At 47.1% G+C, this 19,550-nt stretch overlaps 1 protein-coding gene across 1 annotated transcript in view; it reads right to left on the bottom strand.

Annotated features, from left to right (window-relative positions):
- Window positions 1-2,859: 2,859 nt before the first annotated feature.
- atp2b3b (ATPase plasma membrane Ca2+ transporting 3b) overlaps window positions 2,860-19,550 on the bottom strand; it is a gene marked incomplete at both ends in the record, with an annotated part of 48,384 nt that continues 31,693 nt past the window's right edge. The window contains 6 exon segments of the mRNA XM_083656975.1: window positions 2,860-2,989; window positions 3,455-3,474; window positions 3,476-3,790; window positions 12,788-12,874; window positions 14,159-14,341; window positions 15,592-15,699. Of these exon segments, the coding sequence (XP_083513101.1) occupies window positions 2,860-2,989; window positions 3,455-3,474; window positions 3,476-3,790; window positions 12,788-12,874; window positions 14,159-14,341; window positions 15,592-15,699 (843 nt within the window).

Below are 19,550 nucleotides of genomic sequence, written 5' to 3'. Positions count from 1 at the left end.
CAGTTGTACAATAATCAGTGGGCTTGCTGCAAGCACTAACCGCCTGTCTAACTGACCACCTGTCTCGCCATCTAACAGACCTGTCTAATCACCTGTCTAACTGACCACCTGTCTCACTATCTAACAGACCTGTCTACTGACCTGTATCCCTTGACTTCCAGCTGTTTGCAGCAAGCCCACACAGTTTCTCCAGGAACTGTTTTTTCTAGTTTATAACTTTTGATAGTAAATATATTATAATATATTCTTTTTCACATTGTGTTTTCCCTCCAGTGAAATTGTCTCACAACATCATGATGTAACGCGTCTGGACAGATGGACAGAGATGGCTGGAACTGGACAGTCGAATTTACACCGTTGTAGATTATCTGCCTGTTTGTGTGTGTGTGTGCATGCGTGTGTGCATGTGCGTGTGTGTGTGTGTGTGTTTTGCAGACTAAAGCATTGGTGCTGAAATAGAATAGATCAGTTTAGACTGAGAAGAGGATATGGGTGTGTGTGCGTGCGTGCATGTGTGTGTGTGTGTGTGCGTGCGCGTGTGTGCGTGTGTATCAGAGAGAGAGGAGAGAGCAGATGTGGAGAGATCAGAGCGCACAGTAGAGTGACGTGACAGGAAGCCTAAATGATTTACCAACACATAAAAGAGTGACAGTAATGATACCAAATGCATGCTTCAAAACAGACAGACCAATACAATGCTGCCCCCTGCCTGCCCCCTCTGGCAGGACGCTTTTGGGCAGCAGCAGCAGCAGCGATGACGATGACGGGCATTCAAGAAGACAGAGTTCTATACAGTTTATAAGGGTGTTTCCCAGAGAGCCTCGCACGCGCGCATCCAGAGATAAAACTAGCAGGACAGCTAGACGTGTTTCTCTCTCTCTCTTGACGTAGTCGCATGTATTGAACGTCCGCACGCTTCATCTAATTCTACGTCTGGGTAACAGCTGTTGACATGGCAGTCTATTGCATATTGTCTGCCCTTTGCCTCACTCTGGTGGTGGTGGGACCCCTGGATAACTGTGGGATTTCGGGCTCCTCGGGGGGACAACTGAAGAAGGGAGAGGAAGTGTGTGTGTGGGGGGGGAGGGGACTCCGGGGGTTGCATTGCATTGCGGTCACGCGCCGAGGGGGCAACATGAAAGTCAGCAGGTTCGCCCACACCTAGTGCATCATGGTATACAGGAGGGCACTCTCACACCCAGTCTGGAATGTGATGAGGTTCATTTTGGAATGTCGTATGTTCCATGGAATGTCGAGGTGGAATAGGCGAGATGTGGCGGGTGGAATGTATTAATGTCATGAACGCTTTGCCCTGCTGTCGCATGGGCGGCCATCGATATGTTCTCTGTGACTGTTTTTTCTCGGGATCGTAACTCATGCGATGTATTATAATAATGCCCTGTTATTTTAGAATACGGTATCTTAAGGTTCCTAGTGTGTCGTTATTTGCTCAAGTAATGAAACGAGGACATGCCTCACACGCAAGCTGTCACTGGGCCAGATTGCTGATCTGAGTGGGCTTTTTGAGCGGCTTAGAGCCGGATGGCCAGAGCAAAAAAACTGGCCACTGAAGGGGATCGTTGACATAATCAGACATGGGTCTGATTGTTAAAGTGTCTGGCTGCTTCTCAACAGTGTAACAGTGATTTATTCTTCCCCTTCAAAATGGCTCGAACGAACAACAGGCTGAAACGAAACAGAATCTCTGTCGCCTGACGTCCATCACGATACACACAGAGATGACAGGACAACGCGACACGATGGCGCGTGAGCAGGAGCGGGCGCGGACGTGTGCGAACGAGTGCATGTGTGTATGTCAGTCTTAAAGGGCCATCGCCTGTGTGCAGTGTGTGACTGATGGCATTTAAAGGGTTAATGCTTCACAAGCATTCAGCTTTTTAAACCAACGCAACAACAACAACAAAAAGACGCCGACACGCCCAACGACCAGAGACAGAACAGAGAGAGGAAGAGGAGCTGAGGAAAAGAGACGTTGAGAAACGACTGAGGAACAGCAAGAGAGAAGACGATGGAGCGAGTAAAGAAGTCTCGGCCTCGTCCCCGGGTGGTGAAGTCCATCAACGGAAAATCGTACTCAGTTCATCGATGCGTGGTGGTGGGAGGCTGCAGGTGAAGTTAGTTAGCACTGTACGGGGTGAGTGTATCCATACAGGTGCACGCCACGCACCACACAGTCCAATCAATCAATATCCAGCCCCGCCCACTGTGTCAGGTCAGAGCCAGGTGGGCGGGATTACAGGTAACAGGTCATGTGGGACTGGTGGGGCGGCGTTCAAGGACACTGGCTGGGTTGGAGAAAGAACAGTGATGGCCATGAATATGTTCTGTGTTGTCGCTTCCAAGACACTGAAATTATATATATATATATATATATACGGTATATATATATATATATATATATATATATATACGGTATATATATATATATATATATATATATATATATACGGTATATATATATATATATATATATATATATACGGTATATATATATATATATATATCCCTCCTCCTTTTTGCAGCCATTCTATTATTTAGTTACTATTATGTTTAAATGGACAGTATCAATGTGTGTTTTTGTTGTTTTTGGTCACATAGAAAGAGAATAATTAAACCTAAAAAAAAGACGATTGTTTGTTTGATGGTTTTGCATGAGAGCAGAGAGGAAGAAAAGACAAATGTAATAAACAAATGTCAAAGAAAGGAATGAATGAGCCCCAATAACTAAAATCAATAAATAAATGGAATTGACTGAACTGTAGTTAAAGCGTCAACAAAGCGTCAGTTATATCGCAAAGCAAAGCAGTGATTTCAAAGCGGCTGCGCGATCATAACCAGCTAAATGATGACGACGACGATAATGGCGTCATGGCAGGTAGGCCAGTGGGCGGCGGGGGGAGTGAGACGAACGCTAACGATGAACACCAATAGAAACGGAGCCCCCACCACGGCCACACGGCCCCCTGTTCTGCCGATGCATTGTGGGATGTGTAGTTTTGACCCCCTCCGACAACCGCAGCCAGAGCAGACCTGTGCGTGTATGACGAGCGCGCGCGCGCGTGTGTGTGTGTGAGGTGAGGTCGGCGTGGGAGGGAGGGATGTCATTTTGTGGAGGGGGGTGGGGGGGAGAGGCGGCGGTAGGGAGTTGTCCACCATTGTCCACTCCCTCCTGATATGATGAAAATGTCTTCTGTGTGTCCCTCCACCCTCTCTCCCCCTCCCGTGACTCCACTCGCCCATCTCCTCCTCTCAGTTATAAGGAGGTCTCCACACAGTAGAGATGGGCCAGGCGAGGGGGGGGGGGGAAGGGAGCGGGTTTGGCCAGCCTGTCCCTGCCGTGGTGGTGGTGGTTGTGGTGGTGTTGTTGATGGTGGTGGTGGTGGCGATGATGATGGGGGTGGGGGTTCCGCTGGGCGGCGACCGGTGAACTGACGCTGCTGTCGCTGCTGTTGTTGTTGTTGTTCCGGTTGCAGGGGGTGACCGGGAGGCTGTACTGGCGGTAGGGCCGCGTGGGGCGCGTGCGGGCCGGCGGGGGCTGGGGCTGCGCGGGAGGGGGCGGCGGCTTGCGGAGGGCCGGGTGCAGGTGCTGCTGGTATCTGCTCTGCTCCGATTCGTCGTCCACGTCGGTGTCGTCGATCAGCGGGATGTTGTGGATGAGGTCGTTGATGAGGAACTCCGGGTGGGCCATGAAGTTGTGGATGGAGTTGCGGGATTCCGGCTTCTCGCGGCCCTCGTACAGCGAACTACGGAACGCTTTCACCACTCGCATCTGCCGGAGACGGGAGGGAAGGACGAGGACGAGGGGAGGGAGAGAGAGAAGAGGAAGTGAGACGGATGAGAGGGAGAGAGGGGAGGTGAGGGGAACCCAGAGACAGACAGATGCATCCTCCAGCAGACAGACAGACAGATGGACAGTCAGGACCAGGTGGCAACAGGCGGAATTTACACCAACGACTCCTCTCAAGGCAGCTTCCTGACTCTCAAAGGTCACTTCTTTTGTTTTGTTTTTTCAATAGAGAGGCAAAGTAAACGTCACTTCCTGCTTCAGCACTGTACCAGAGACGTTCTTCCGCCATTTATTTTCCCCATAGACATTTCGTAAAATGCTTATAAAAATAGTTTTACTTGGTCAAACCAAACGACTCAGCTATATTTAGAATCGGGAGAGACCATAGAACATTTCACTCAGACCAAAACTTTAAAAAAAAAACATCAAAAAATATTTTCTTTAAACCCGAATTTCTTTACGTTTTGGTCCGAGTGAAATGTTATGCGGTCTCTCCTGTTTCTAACTATATCTGAACCGTTTGGTTTGACCAAGTAAAACTATTTTTATAAGCATTTTACGAAGTGTCTATGGGGAAAATAAATGGTGGATGAAAATCCCTGGTACAGTGCTGAAGCAGGAAGTGACGTTCACTTTGGCTCTCTATTGTTTGGGGCCAGAGAGCACTGAGCAGTATTCCTGATAGAGAATCCTGATAGGACTGATGGCACATTCATTCTACAGAGTAGCTGCTCTGGATTGCAGAAATAATCACATTGATTTGAATTCAACCTCAAAGAGCCTTGGTCTTTGGGAGCAGAAGTTAGCTAGCTGGCAAAACTTTAATGGCACAGATGATGTGTTCTGAACATGGCTAATGTGAATTCCTCCACCACAAAAGGATTATGTGACAATAGCACAAATACTTGAAGCCGTTTGTCATATAGGAAGGTTAGCTAACGGTTATGTTTAGACAACTAAAAGAACTCGGTGAAGGTTAGGTTCAGGCAGCTAAAACTTTGGTTGAGGTTAGAGTAAGGCTTTGGTCATGGTTACATGAGAAACGCGTTCTCTAACATGCGCAAATCAGCGCAATGGTGTGGCCATTCAGCCTTATAGCATTTTAGGCAATGTTTTGGGGGTACCTCAACAACATGGCTAATTGTTTCCACCCGCATCCCCCTAGCCACTCCCCCTCCCCTCCCCTCGAATCCCGGCTCTCTACGACCTTCCTATCCCCAGCTATGGCCCCTGTCCCCTAGCCCCGCCCGGTTTCCTGACCACACCCCCTACCCATCCCTCAAACCATGACTATGACAATCTACCACCTACACAGAGCAATTTAGAGAGAGAGTGGCGTCAGCGGAGGACCAAAATGCGTGACTTATTAGCCAATGAACAGCCAGGAATGGGTCTCGCGCTACTTTTCAATGCTAAAATAAAGCTGATAATGTACAATTTGATTAAAAAAAAAAAAAAAAAAAATCAAAGTCCAACACAAACTGTCCATTTTGCTGCAACTCGACAGTGCTGCTTAATCCAGAAACCTTACTTCTTGGAACTCTTGAGAGTAAAAAACTGGTCCATTGGAGTGAATGGAGATGTCGCGACTCTTCTATATACACGCCTCTGGACCTACCTATCCATAGCTACGGCCCCTATTCCCTAGCCCCGCCCTCTTCACTAAACGTCCACGAGTGAGTGAGTGAGTGAGTGAGTGAGTGCCCTGACTTTGGCATCTTCTGCCCCCGGCCTGGCCTGCTGCCAGCACCGTGGGAAGAAAATTAAACTTTGCTCACAGTAGGAAACTTCTCAGCATGACCAGGGTTGCCAGGGTTGTAGCCACCCACCACTCCCCGCTCCCCGCAGAAATATCTGATTCTAGTCATGTCTCTTTCATGTAATCCTTTCGTGATGGGGAAATTTATTTTTCTGGAGCACATATTTGCATTTTAAGACATTTTACGACATTTTGGAAGACTCAATCTGCAATCACATGAACCTTGATAACACAAATAAGATGAGCAAATATCTCGACTAATACACTATTAAGCACGCGTCCACCTGATCCTGTGTGTCTCTTAAAGACAAGAGTGAAAAGAAAACCAATGAGCAAACGTTTCCAAAATGAGTTAATGACATTTTTTTTGTCAGTTCCCACACGATCAACCAGACCAAACAAGACGATCAACCAGACCAAACAAGACGAGAGCATTCAGGAGCCACCATCACAAAGACCACAGAAGCTGCACACCATTCGCATCATACACACGTGGCGTGTGTGTGTGTGTGTGTGTGTGTGTGTGTGTGTGTGCCAAAGGGGGACTGAGTGATATGAGTGGGGGAAATAGTCAAACGCGCATACATACATGATTAGCACACTGCAACACACACACACACATGCACACACACACACACACATACACTCACACAGATGATTGTTAGACACCGATGAAGAAGCAGCATGGAGCATGGGTGTGTTAGTTCAATATACAATGAAAAATAAATCAGCAAGAACCTATAGCAGTGACCACACACACACACACACACACACACACATGTACATGCAGCAGCGGTCGGAACTGGGAGTGAACCAATGGATGAACTGTTTCCACATCATGTGACTCGGAGGCTGACGTCCACATGCATTGTCAAGCTGTCAATCATAGGTGCCGATTAAAGAAAGCTAGATCATAGGCGCAAACGCATACATCCAGTGACACACACACACACATGCGCACACACACACACACACATGCACTCGTGTACAATGTACTGCAGCCATGCAGCAAAGATAAAGGAGACAGGATGATTGCAATGATGATGATGACGATGATGAAGAAGTTGCTGCAGTTAAAAAAAAATAAAGAAGTTGCAAAACAGAAAAGTGACATCACAGAAAACCAGCAGATTAGAACAGTGTGTGATTGGTTAGATTACGCAGGTGTCAGCCCTGTCACACACGTCAGAGAGAGGCAGCCAGATCATGCTGAATCAGATCTTTGTCCCTCCTCTCTCATACACACACACACGCACACGCACACCAGAAGTGAAGTATGATGTATGCGCGTGTCGACACACAGTCAGTTCGTGCACCCTTCCTCCCCCCCCCCCCAAACCCAAACAGAGGAAAAGAAGCAGCGTTGAGCTCCAAAAGAAACCAAGACGATCCACCGACAGACAGACAGACAGACAGGCACGAGCAGGCAGACAGACAGACACACAGACAGACAGACAGACAGACAGACAGGCACGAGCAGGCAGAGCAGAGCCATACATAGAGACAGTTTGGCCACGTGTGAGATCAACAGAGAAGCGTTATGTCAAAACTGCAACACTGATCACAATCCAAAATTGTGCTTATGATGAATGGATGAATGGCGAGGCAGCAGAATGGGGGCCCGGTGCTGCAGTTGGCCAAACTAGGAGGAGAGTCTCTATATATGACTCTGGCATACAGGACAGACAGACAGACAGACAGACAGACACACAGATAGACAGACAAACAGACAGATAGACAGACGGTCGGTCAAGCAGTAGGTTCAGTGCTTATCTGTTTTTCCAAAGAGCCTGTTAGACAGGAGAAAAACACCTCATGCAGACTGAGAAGGTTTCAGAATGTTAACTTGCTTCACTTCGTCAGCGCTTGGGTTTGTTTTCATTGGGTCTCCGTGGAAAAGGGTAAACTTTCGAGTATATAAACGCCCACGGTGTGACCAGAGAGGCCAGTAGGCCAGGTCACTGCTGCTGCTGAGTTACTTATCTCTCTCTCACCCACTCTCTCCTCTCTCTCTCTCTCTCTCTCTCTCTCTCTCTCTTTCTTTCTCTCTCTCTCTCCCTGCAGGCTCTTTTCAGCAGTGCTTGATGGGAAAACGTGATGGTTAAAGAAGGAGTAGGAAGTAGGGGGCGCTGGGAGGTCGAGGCTGCTGTGTGCAAAACAAGATGCTGATGATGAGAGGAGACGGCAACAGAAACACAGAAGAAGAAGAAGCTGTGAGGTAGATGGCTGGTTAATGGCTCCCGCTTCCCGCCGTGCAGCCCCAGCACCGAGTGCCACCCCCCCCCCCCCCCTGGATACATCAGATCGGCAATTAGGCCCCGCCCCCTTTTTAGGGGGGAAACACAAGCCTCTCCCCGTTGACTTTGATGTAAAATAGCACTACCAAAAAAATATAGAAAAATAACAGAATCAATCTCGTTTTATTAATGACCCCAAAACACCATGACATGACAATATATTACAACTCGTCTGGCCATAGAATGAGCAAGATACACTGGAAATATGACTTTGACCCATCTAAAATCATGTGACTCATGTCACATATTTACATTACAGCCCCGAGACAACTAGCCTACAACGACGCTGGGCTCCACTACAACAGCATTTCATGTCGGAAGACTAAAGTAGCAACAGGCGGAACACCAGAACTAGAGGTCAGAGACGGGTCATGAGTCACATGATTTTAGATCGGTCAAAGTCATATTTCCGGTGTATCTTGTGCATTGTGTGGCCGGCCGAGTTGTAATATATTGTCATGTCATGGTGTTTTGGAGTCATTAATAAACAAGATTGATTCTGTTATTTTTCTATCATTTTTTTTGGTAGTGCTATTTTACATTGAGGTCAACGGGGAGGGGCTTGTGTTTCCCCTCCCTAAAAGGGGGCGGGAACATGTGCCGCCAGCAGCCGCCTACAAAATGACATATTGCCGATCTGATGTATACAGTAGATGTGGCTGAAGCTTTGAAGATGGCCGTGCTCCAAATCCATAGCATTATCCCAATAATCCTTCCTCAATTCATCGCATACCCTCGTCATGCCTCCTACTCACGTCATGTCTAAGCAGTGGAAACTGGAGAGAGAATAGCTGAAATTGTCTTTTTTGAATAAAGAGTGTGAGCAAAGAATTGAGGAACTGAGCATGGATTTGAGCTTCAACCCATAAAGCCTTTGGTTCGACTTCCCCTCATCCCTCCTGACCAAAGCAAGCTCTCTTAGTCTCTAGAACATCCATCTCTGGCCTGAACCCTGTGAAGAATCCTTCCATGTAGGTGTTGGCAAATGAAACTAGGAGGCCCAGTCCGAAATGAAAACAAACTGGATCGTTCGCTCCAAATGATCCAGAGGCATCGCTAAGGCCCAGCAGCACAGACAGGTGGACGAAACGAAAGCAACGTTATGGAACAGAGAAACACTTACTTGTTTAGTCATATTTCTCTCAAATATCATATTATGGGTTTTCTCGGGGTGCTTTCCTTACCAAATGATGACAGATGATTTGGCTGTAAGAATCAGGGAGATGGTGATGGTGTCCCACGTCAGAACTACGCACACCATACTGCAACGGGTCGCAGTGCCAAGTGTGGGGGCTGTGTTTTGCTTTGCAATGACCTCTGGGTAGTGGAGTTCAGTAATGACCCTGGGGCTCTCTGCGGCCGAGCAGTTTATTTTGGCAACACACAAATCAGACCAGGGTCAAACAGCACTTATAATTTGAAGTAATTGTTTGTTGCTGGGTACCAGAGTAGTTGGGTTTGTTTGTTGCTGGGTACCAGAGGGGTGGGGTTTGTTTGTTGCTGGGTACAAGAGGGGTGGGGTTTGCCACATAGGAGCATAAAACAAGTAGTTGATATAGAAATAAAGAGTTGATGCAATCATAGGAAGAACTTGACAGTCTGATCGACGTTTCTGTGACTGAAAGTTGACCCGACATGTCAATTCTCCTCACGCGTCAACCCCCCACCCATCTGATGCATGAAGTTTATAAAGCGTTTAAAGTTGAAATGCAAATACATAATTACTTGTGAATTTCATTTGACCCAGCAGGGCTGCCTCCAAACCACATGAAGTGATTATGAACAGCAAACCTGCGGGACGTTCAATTCCAAGTTAAATGCTTGGCGTTCACATTCCCTCCTCGTCCCGTTTGTTTGTCTAAAAATCCCTTTTGCCTTCTCATCAGGAACTGAACCATACAGACTTAGGGTCAAAATGCAAGACGTGTGTCATGCTACTGTTGAGGATTTGGACATGACAAGCCCTTCAAAATAAAAGCCCTTCAAATCAAGCCCTTCAAAATAAAAGCCCCTTCAAATCAAGGGAAAATAATAGAAAAAGCAAAGCAATGAACTTGAAACTAAAAGCACCTCTGTTCAAGTGGGTGGCACCTGAACCCTTTTCCAATACTTTGATGAGACACCTCCTCCTTCCTCCTTGCACACCTTCTCCAGATCTTTTATTCATCCCTTCCATCAGTCAGCTAAGGCAGATGACGTCAAAGCTGGCGCTCCGCCGAATATAAGCAATGGTGCTAGAAGTGATGGAGAGAAGGGTGTGTTTCCAAAGTATTTAACCCAAGCCCAGGTAACTCGCCGAGGCCATTTACAGCACCTGGCACTAACATGCGTCTTCTCGGATCAGATTGCAATCGGATAGTGCTTGACCACATGAAAGTGCAGGTGTAAAAACGCCCCAAGACACACTGAAGACGGATTGCGATCTGATCGGCCAAAACCACCTCCAGAGGTGGTCAGAGATGCATTGTGACCACATTGAACACAAGTGTAAATGCAATGTGTCCTCCCAATCCACATACAGCAACTGTATGCGGATTGAGAGGATGGACACCCGTTTTGGTTCATCAGATTGCAATCAGATTACAATCTGATCGCAATCAGATTGCAATCTGATCACCCGAAACGCATGCTAACGGCGGGTGTAAATGAAATCAGGCTGATGTGGTCAAGCACTATCTGATTGCAATCTGATCACAGAAAAACGCATGTTAGTGCAAGGTGTAAATGGCCTCCTAGTGTCTATACAAGATGGAAACAGCCAATCATATTGTGCTGGCAGCACCGACGTGAGCCTCTCTCTGTGTAACTACACCTACTGGTGATTCTCTGTAACTACACCTACTGGGCGATGGAGCCAAATGAGGAGGAAGGCAGGGTGAAAGGAAAGGAAGGAAAGGGAGCAAGGAAGGAAGGTAAGGAGAAGCAACTGAGGAGGAGCCGTGAGGTAGACCGATGAAGACGAGCAAATGAAGAGACAGCACAAACATGCACACACACACAGGCACACGCACACGCACACACACGTACGCAAGCATACAAGCACAGGTGTGCGCGCACGTACACATACACAGGTGCACTCGCACGCCCCCCGACAGAGGAAACACAGAAGAACCCACAGAGACCAATCTACGGCTCAGCGAGTCCACGTGCACGCACGCCGACACGCACAGACACAGGCACGCCAAAACACACACTCGCAGACGCACAGGTGCACGCACGCCAAAACACACACTCACAGGTGCACGCACGCCAACACACACTCACAGACGGACGCACGCCAACACACACTCACAGACACGCGCACGCCAACACACACTCACACACACACGCACGCACGCCAACACACACTCACACACACACGCACAGATGCACGCAGAACTGACGTAGAAAGAAATCAAGTGAAACCATGAGGGGTGGAAGCTACTCTACTAAAGGAGGATGGAGGGATGACGGTCAAAAGAGGAATGAGGAAAAAGGACAAAGAAACAGACACAAATAAATAGAATTAGGAAATAAAATGAAGAGAAATCGACTAAAGGAACCTTATCAGTTATGCTACACAAGAGCCCGTATTTAGATCTGGTAGAAATCTAAATACCTCTAAAGTGTCTACAAAAGAACAAGTCTACTTGTGAAGAACAATTAGAACAACATTTCAGGGAATATTCCTGTCGACTTGAAGCAAACGGGGGGGAACCTGCAAATACCTCACAAATATGGAGGAAAGAGGAGAGAGTGACAACTGTGATGAGAGAGAGAGAGAGAGAGAGAGAGACAGACAGACATGAGAGGGAGAAATCGGTACGTTTTGGAGACATCGGGGAGGAGAGGGCCGAACTGGTGATGTCAGAGCTGCAAATATTGTTACAGAAAGAAAGAAAAATTAAAAGAAAAGAAACAAGTTGACAACAATGACGACACTGAACTAAGAAGAGGAGAGGAACAGGAAAAGGAAGTGAGGAAGAAGAGGCCAGAGCGACAAGAGGAAGAGGACAGGTAACAGTCTTGGAAACAGCAGTGCATTACAGGGCTTTTATACTCGAAGGTTTACAGTGTGACGGAGGAGTGCAGAAGGCAGCCATTGGCTCACGAGTATGTCAATCAAATCAGTATGCATTCTGTAGCATAGTGGCAATCAAATCATGGTGTTTTCTACTGTAGCATCACAGGTTCCTTATTAAATAATCACACATTTCTGAGTTGGAGATCAACGTCAACCACAGTAACCACGCTTGACCTCATTCACAGACAGGAGATAACACGCGGTGCAGGAAGAGCCGCCATTTTCTTTCTGAACGTTCGGGGGCTGCGTCCCAAATTCTCTACCCATGCTTTCTTAGAGCTCTTTTCCCATGTCCCATCAAACCAGTTTCTTTAATTTCATTCAACTTTGTAAACCCCAGATAGATTCAAGGTGTAAACGAGAACTATCTCCGTAGTTGCTCCGCTAATTGTCAGGACGCAGAGGCCTCTCGGGCAGAAAGAGAAGGGCTGAGCATGACCTCCCCGCACCGGCGACCCACACAGAACAACAACAAAAAGACGATTCTGGGTTCTGGAGCGGGACCAGACCAGACCAGAGGAGAACAGAGCCGGTCGATCGGGACAGGGTTGCTGTTTGAAAAGGGAGAGTAGAGAAGAAGAGACAGTTGCACAGAGACGAGCAGAGAGCGAGCAGGAGAGGGATCACAACCAGAGAGAGAGAGTAATACTGCAGTCCACGTGCCGTGCAGCGGTGTGTGTGTGCGTGTGCGTGTGTGTGTGTGTGTGTGTGAGAGAGGACGTGACTGACTGACTGCATGCGTGAACGTATGCGTGTGTGTTCGTGTATGTGCGTTCGGCGGACTCACTCCCGGGCGCTGGGCTGGTATTGGCTGTAGCGGTGGAGAGAGCTACGTGAGAGGGGGTAGAGATAGTGTTTACGTCGTGGAGCTGACTGAGCACAGAGGAGCGCCGTCTCACCGCTCCCTGAAACGAACCGCTTCGCTTGAACGTGCTCACTACCTCCATCTGTAGGACAGAGACAAAACAGCAGCACTCAGTGAGGGGGTAGTGGAACGCCCGGTGTGGGTGTGTGTGTGTGTGTGTGTGTGTGTGTGTGTGTGTGTGTGTGTGTGTGTGTGTGTGTGTGCACGCACGCGCGGGTGTGTGTGTGTGTGTGTGTTTCATCATGGCACAGTAGAAAGGACTCAGCATCCAAACTCCCTCTGGTGGAGGATGTTCTGTTCTTTGTGGCTTTTACTGTCAAACTTTACAATCGTAAAAATGATGAGTGTCTCACACAGTACTTTACGAGTGGCTAGAATACACTTCTCAGCAACAACAGAGTTAGAGAAAGGCAATTTCAAAGACATTTGAGCAGAACAGAAAAGTGAGCTGTGCTGGAGAGGAAAACTTGAGTCATTATGTTTGGCAGGAGACGAGTCGGAGGAGGAACAGGACAGAGAGAAGGAGAGAGATTTACTTTTGAAGAGTAAGAAGAATGGAGGCAAAATAACTTATCTACTATGGCATATCTGTCAAAGAGGAATCACAATGAAATACAGAGAACAGTATAGAGAGGCAAAGTGAACGTCACTTCCTGCTTCAGCACTGTACCAGAGATTTGCGTCCACCATTTATTTTCCCATAGACATTTCGTAAAATGCTTATAAAGAGAGTTTTACTGGTTCAAACCAAACGGTTCAGATAGAAACAGGAGAGATCGCATAACATTTCACTCGGACCAAAACGTAAAAAATGCGAGTTTGAAGAAAATATTTTTTCCATGCTTCGTTTTTTTTGTTTGGGTCCGAGTGAAATGTTCTATGGTCTCTCCCGATTATAACGTTAGCTGAACCGTTTGGTTTTCACGAAGTGAAACTATTTTTATAAGCATTTTTGGAAATGTCTATGGGAAAATAAATGGCGGTTGAAAATCTCTGGTACAGTGCTGAAGCAGGAAGTGACGTTCACTTTGCCTCTCTATTGCAGCAGATTGAAGGCTCAATATGTTGACGTGGTAAAGGTCATGATGTACTGGCGATTTATTTGGGCAGTGTTGCTATGCAGTTCAGTAACACTATTGTCATTATTAATCCGACATTGTCACTGGTTTTCATTTTTCTACACATTCCCCGTATACTAATAAATCAGCCCACACAAACTGCTGGTGCACCATGACCATAATGACGCCTCTGATTGATACAACTGCTGGTTGAGCTGTTAGTGGTATCTGGACACCTTTGGGTGCGACTATCTGAGAGCGTGTTTGGGTCATCATGGCTGGTGTTGGTGGTCCCGGTCCAACAGTACCTGAGTCTGGATGCGGTTGAGGCCTCTGAACCAGAGGATCTGCCCCCGGCGCAGCTCTCTCTCAGCACAGTCGATCTCTTCCTCGTCCTCCGCCATGTCGTCCCCGTCGTCCCCCTCGGGCTCCAGGCCAAGACCCGCCTCCTTCAGGCATGGCAACCGATCCGTCGGCACCGTGGCGATCACCTGTCGCCCAGGTAACAAACACACATGATCACCTGTCGCCCAGGTAACAAACACACATGGAAACACTTCATGTCATTTCACCAGCAGACGCTAGTTTACCAAAAACGTAGAGAAGCCAAGATGCAACTGATAAAACGGCTGCTTTTTTTTACTACAGTGCTGCTGACATTTTGGACCCGAAAATGCCTCCTTGCGCCAATGGGGCAACAGCACAGAACCATGACAGAGAGACACACCATGACTGGGAAGAAGACAGGCCATTTCGGTAGAGGTACTACTTTTGTACGGCACTTTGTAGGTGTGACGTTTTACTGGCGTCATCATTTCAAAGAGAATTGAAGGCAAGGGTCGACACTCTGGTGCTTTTTTTTTTAAACAACGCTGCTGCCATTTTGGCCTGAAAAACACCTCCTTACACCAATGGGACAACAGCAGAACATTCTTCAGAACCATGACAGCCAATCAGAGGTAGCCTAGTCTCTCCAAAATGGCGGATTTGCTGTGCGCTGATGTTGCAACCTATTGAGTTCTTAACAATGAAAGCTCTTTGATTACGGTAGTCTCCTTCAGTCCAAAATGGCGGAGGTTTGGTTTGACTGCGAAGTTGTGTCTTATTTCAATACTCTTCCACCAATGATATAGTATGTCCATCCAAAAGTGTACTTGTGCAAGTTGGATCAGATAATACCAGATCTTTTAAATGGTCAATTTCAGAATAGATTGAATATAATCGAATTATCTAGGTCAGTGTGAAAATGTTTCTTGGCTTCATCTCAGGGGAAAAGTTATTATAGTGTGTAAAGCAGGTCTGTCAGCCCACACAGGCTCGGTGTGGTTTGACTCAGCAGCTTGAAGAGCGACTCACCAGACTCACCTGCCCCCCAGAGCAACTCTCCAACTCCCACAAACAGACTCACCTGCCCCCAGAGCAACTCTCCAACTCCCACAAAGAGACTCACCTGCCCCCAGAGCAACTCTCCAACTCCCACAAACAGACTCACCTGTCCCCAGAGCAACTCTCCAACTCCCACAAACAGACTCACCTGGCCCCCAGAGCAACTCTCCAACTCCCACAAACAGACTCACCTGCCCCCAGAGCAACTATCCAACTCCCACAAACAGACTCACCTGCCCCCAGATCAACTCTCCAACTCCCACAAACAGACTCACCTGCCCCCAGAGCAACTCTCCAACTCCCACAGACTCACCTGCCCCCAGAGCAACTCTCCAACTCCCACAAACAGACTCACCTGCCCCCAGAGCAACTCTCCAACTCCCACAAACAGACACCAGAGCCACTGCTCCACGTTGAGAGGGGCACAGCTGAAGGGCTTCCCTCCCCACTGCACGATCACGACCTACAGCAGAGACACAGAGAGAGAGTTACGTACGTGGAGAAGATCATCACTGTGCCATCATCTAGTCCTGCCGTATCGATCACATATCTGTACTGTAAAAACTAAACCACCGGGATGCGTCATCACAGTGAACACCTCTACTCCATCAAGACGACCTGAAATGGGAAATACAAGACGTTATCACTCTAACGCCCCCTGCTGCATCAAAAACAATCTACAGGAGAGGTGCATTATCACGGGCAGACATCTTGTATCTTATATGATGTACAGAGAGAGACAGAGTATTTATGGGTACATCTAACTCATTATTTAATTGTATACACACACACACACACACACACACACATACATATACACATATAGATATATAGATATATATACACAGTATATACAGTGTATATATATGTATGTATGCATATACAGTACGTATACGTATACTATATATATATGTGTGTGTGTGTGTGTGTGTGTGTGTGTGTGTGTGTGTGTGTGTGTGTGTGTGTGTGTGTGTGTGTGTGTGTGTGTCCATACTAAGCTGGGAACAAAATGACGTCAGCCACATTGAGCATTGCAACTTGAACTTTCCTTCTGACTCATTTGAAACTCTGTCCAAAAGATTGATTGAATTTGAACCCAGATCGCAGTGACAGACATCTGTACAGTAGCCTACACACACTTTTGTTTGTGTGTGGTATCAACAGCAGCATTTTAAACAGTAACATGATCGCGATGTACACCAGGAACAACACAGCTTATCAGAGTCAGTATCATCGTAACACTGCACTGCGCCGTCATAACTGTGGGACTGTGATACCGTGTATCACGTACTGTAATAATATCCTACAGAGATGGGAGAGATCAATCTTTCTTACTGATCTCTCTTTCTCTCTCTCTCTCTCTCTCTGTCATCTCTCTCTTTTTACTGCGGCGTTGGACCAGCGGTACCGCCGGGGTCATAAGATGGAAAAGTCAGGATGGACAGTCACTCCTGGACGGTGAGTTTAGTGGGGAAATGGCCGTAGCTACTAGGGATAGGAAGGTGCTAGAGAGTGGGGATTTGAGGGGTGGGTACAGTCAGTGGCGTAATGTCATTGCCATGGGCCCCCGGTGCAAATATTTGCTCTGGGCCCTACCTAACAATTATATTGTTATAGAAAATATGGACTCACTCATTAATTTTTTCGTCAGGCAGATTGTTAGCCGTCTATTGTGCGTCAGGAGGACCCCCGAAGGGTAAACAAGAGGGCCGGCGGCTACGCTACGTGAAGGGATATTCCTCCTCTGTTGCTCCAACTCCATATATGGTCACTGATGTCACCAGAACCTCACAGGAGACTCCGCTGAAGACACGTTGGAAAGAGAACGCGTTCGTATTTTCCCATACGATGACGCCAATCCACTGAATCCAGTAAACTAAACTTAACGCTAATAGCATTCGTTAGCCTAGTAAGCTACATGAGGGCTGACTGCATAATACAGCATGGAAGTTTATTTGGAGTGGGACTGCAGCAGAAAGCGTAAGTACGTTACGTCTCCCCAAAGCAAGACTCGCTCTTCATGGGCCCTTGACAGCTCTGGGCCCCGGTGCACCGCACCGCCGATCCGTACGCCAGTGGGTGGGTAGGACTAGTGGCTAGGGGGTTATGGGTGGTGTTTGGGTGGTGGTGTGGGGGTGGGGGGACAGGAAAAAGCGCCACGGTCTAACAGGTTTGTGCTTGTTTAAAAATCCCTGAACTGTATCTTTCCACTCTCTTTGCTCATTCTCTCACTCACTCCACAATCAGCCATCCTCCTTTAGCTCTCTCTGTTCTCACCCTCCAGCAGCACAGAGCAAGAAAGAGGTTTTGGAGAATATTATTATTCTTAATTCTCTCTCTATCCCTATCTCTAACTGCTCTCTGTTTGCTTGCCTCTGCATTTGTGTGCTGACAGTTCCCTGTTCCACACCCCCTCTTCTGTATTCACTCTGAGTAGAATCAGCAAACATCCCTTACATACTGTGGCTGCGATGAGGAAGTTTTGCAATCTTGAATTCCCTCATTGTTCATTCTTGTGGGCACAACAAAGGTCCTGGGTCAGAAGATGGGGTTGGAGAGAGTGGTGTATGAAGATGGGGTTGGAGAGAGTGGTGTATGAAGATGGGGTTGGAGAGAGTGGTGTATGAGGATGGCGTTGGAGAGAGTGGTGTATGAAGATGGCGTTGGAGAGAGTGGTGTATGAAGATGGCGTTGGAGAGAGTGGTGTATGAAGATGGGGTTGGAGAGAGTGGTGTATAAAGATGGCGTTGGAGAGAGTGGTGTATGAAGATGGCGTTGGAGAGAGTGGTGTATGAGGATGGGGTTGGAGAGAGTGGTGTATGAGGATGGGGTTGGAGAGAGTGGTGTATGAAGATGGGGTTGGAGAGAGTGGTGTATGAAGATGGGGTTGGAGAGAGTGGTGTATGAAGATGGCGTTGGAGAGAGTGGTGTATGAAGATGGGGTTGGAGAGAGTGGTGTATGAAGATGGGGTTGGAGAGAGTGGTGTATGAGGATGGGGTTGGAGAGAGTGGTGTATGAAGATGGGGTTGGAGAGAGTGGTGTATGAAGATGGGGTTGGAGAGAGTGGTGTATGCTGATAGCGGCAGGAAACATGACTATCAACTAGCTCTGTGCAATTCCCTTGCCTTGTCCTTCAGTCTTCTTCTGGAAATGATCATGACATTCATTTTCTATTCTTTTCCAGACACTTTCCAGATCATAACCCAAACTACAGAAGGTGGTGTAAACAGCCTGGGACTCTAGAGCAGAGGTTCTCAAATGTTTTTCAGCCAAGGACCCCTTACAAGATAGAAAATATACCGGGGACACCCCCTCATTCTGATTTGCGATTTTGGGCTAAGCCTAACTGTTTCCACGGTAACCTGCTTGACTTTTACATTGATAGGTTTGTTAGATTAGAATATAATCCATTAACCATTTTAGATTTAAAGCATACAATATTTTCGTTGAACTATGAAGCATTTTCGAAAATAAATAAATATATATATATTTTTTTTTTAAATATAAATATATATATATATATATATATAAATATATATATATATATATATTTTTTTTCCTGAAAACGTTTTGCGGACCCCCTTGCAAAGTGCCACGGACCACTAAGGGGCCCTCAGACCCCCATTTAACACATTCACTGCCAGCCTTTTTTTTTTTACTGTAGGTAGCTTTTGCCAGAGGGTTTTTTTGAGGATTCTGGCTCATTTTACAAGAGCCAAGGATAATTTTCTGCTTGGAGTTTGTCAACACAAAGTTCACAAAAGTACTAATAGAATGTGTGCTTTCTCTGTCTAAAAGAGTTAGTTTGTAGAGTTAGTAGTTATGTAGATATTAGCCGTTGAGTACAGCATGGTTTCAGCGTCTGAGACAAAAAGCTGAGATAATCGCAGTTTTGTGAAATTCAATATCAAACAGTCACTTTAACCATTTATTTTTGGCATCAGTGAGACATCAGACATAAACAATATAGTTCTGAACAGTAATTTCCTCCATAGCAGCACCCGCACCCCCTCTCCTTACAACTCCTCCCTCCGTGGGCGTGTCTCCGTGTTTGTCAGTCACAAGCCAGTCTCTCCTGCCTGTCTGAGCAGTGAGCAGCAGCCTCTCTCTGGCGGTCCCTCGTCGGCGAGCGGGGATGTGGCTTAATCCATTCTTGGATTTTCGGTTGAGAGCTTTGACGAAACCTTGTGTGACTCTAGGCTTATGCTGCGCGCTTCAAAGTGTGCTTTCCACCCAGCCCACCGCCCGTGTGAAAGGTTTTCGCCTACAGTATGAGAATGAGGCTCGTTCGCTTCTGGGTCCTCGGTTGAGCT

Source organism: Poromitra crassiceps (assembly GCF_964638095.1).
Source record: "Poromitra crassiceps genome assembly, chromosome: 20".
Classification (NCBI taxonomy): Eukaryota; Metazoa; Chordata; class Actinopteri; order Beryciformes; family Melamphaidae; genus Poromitra; species Poromitra crassiceps.
Note: the sequence above shows the minus strand (reverse complement) of the source record. Positions and strands in the feature narration are given on the sequence as shown.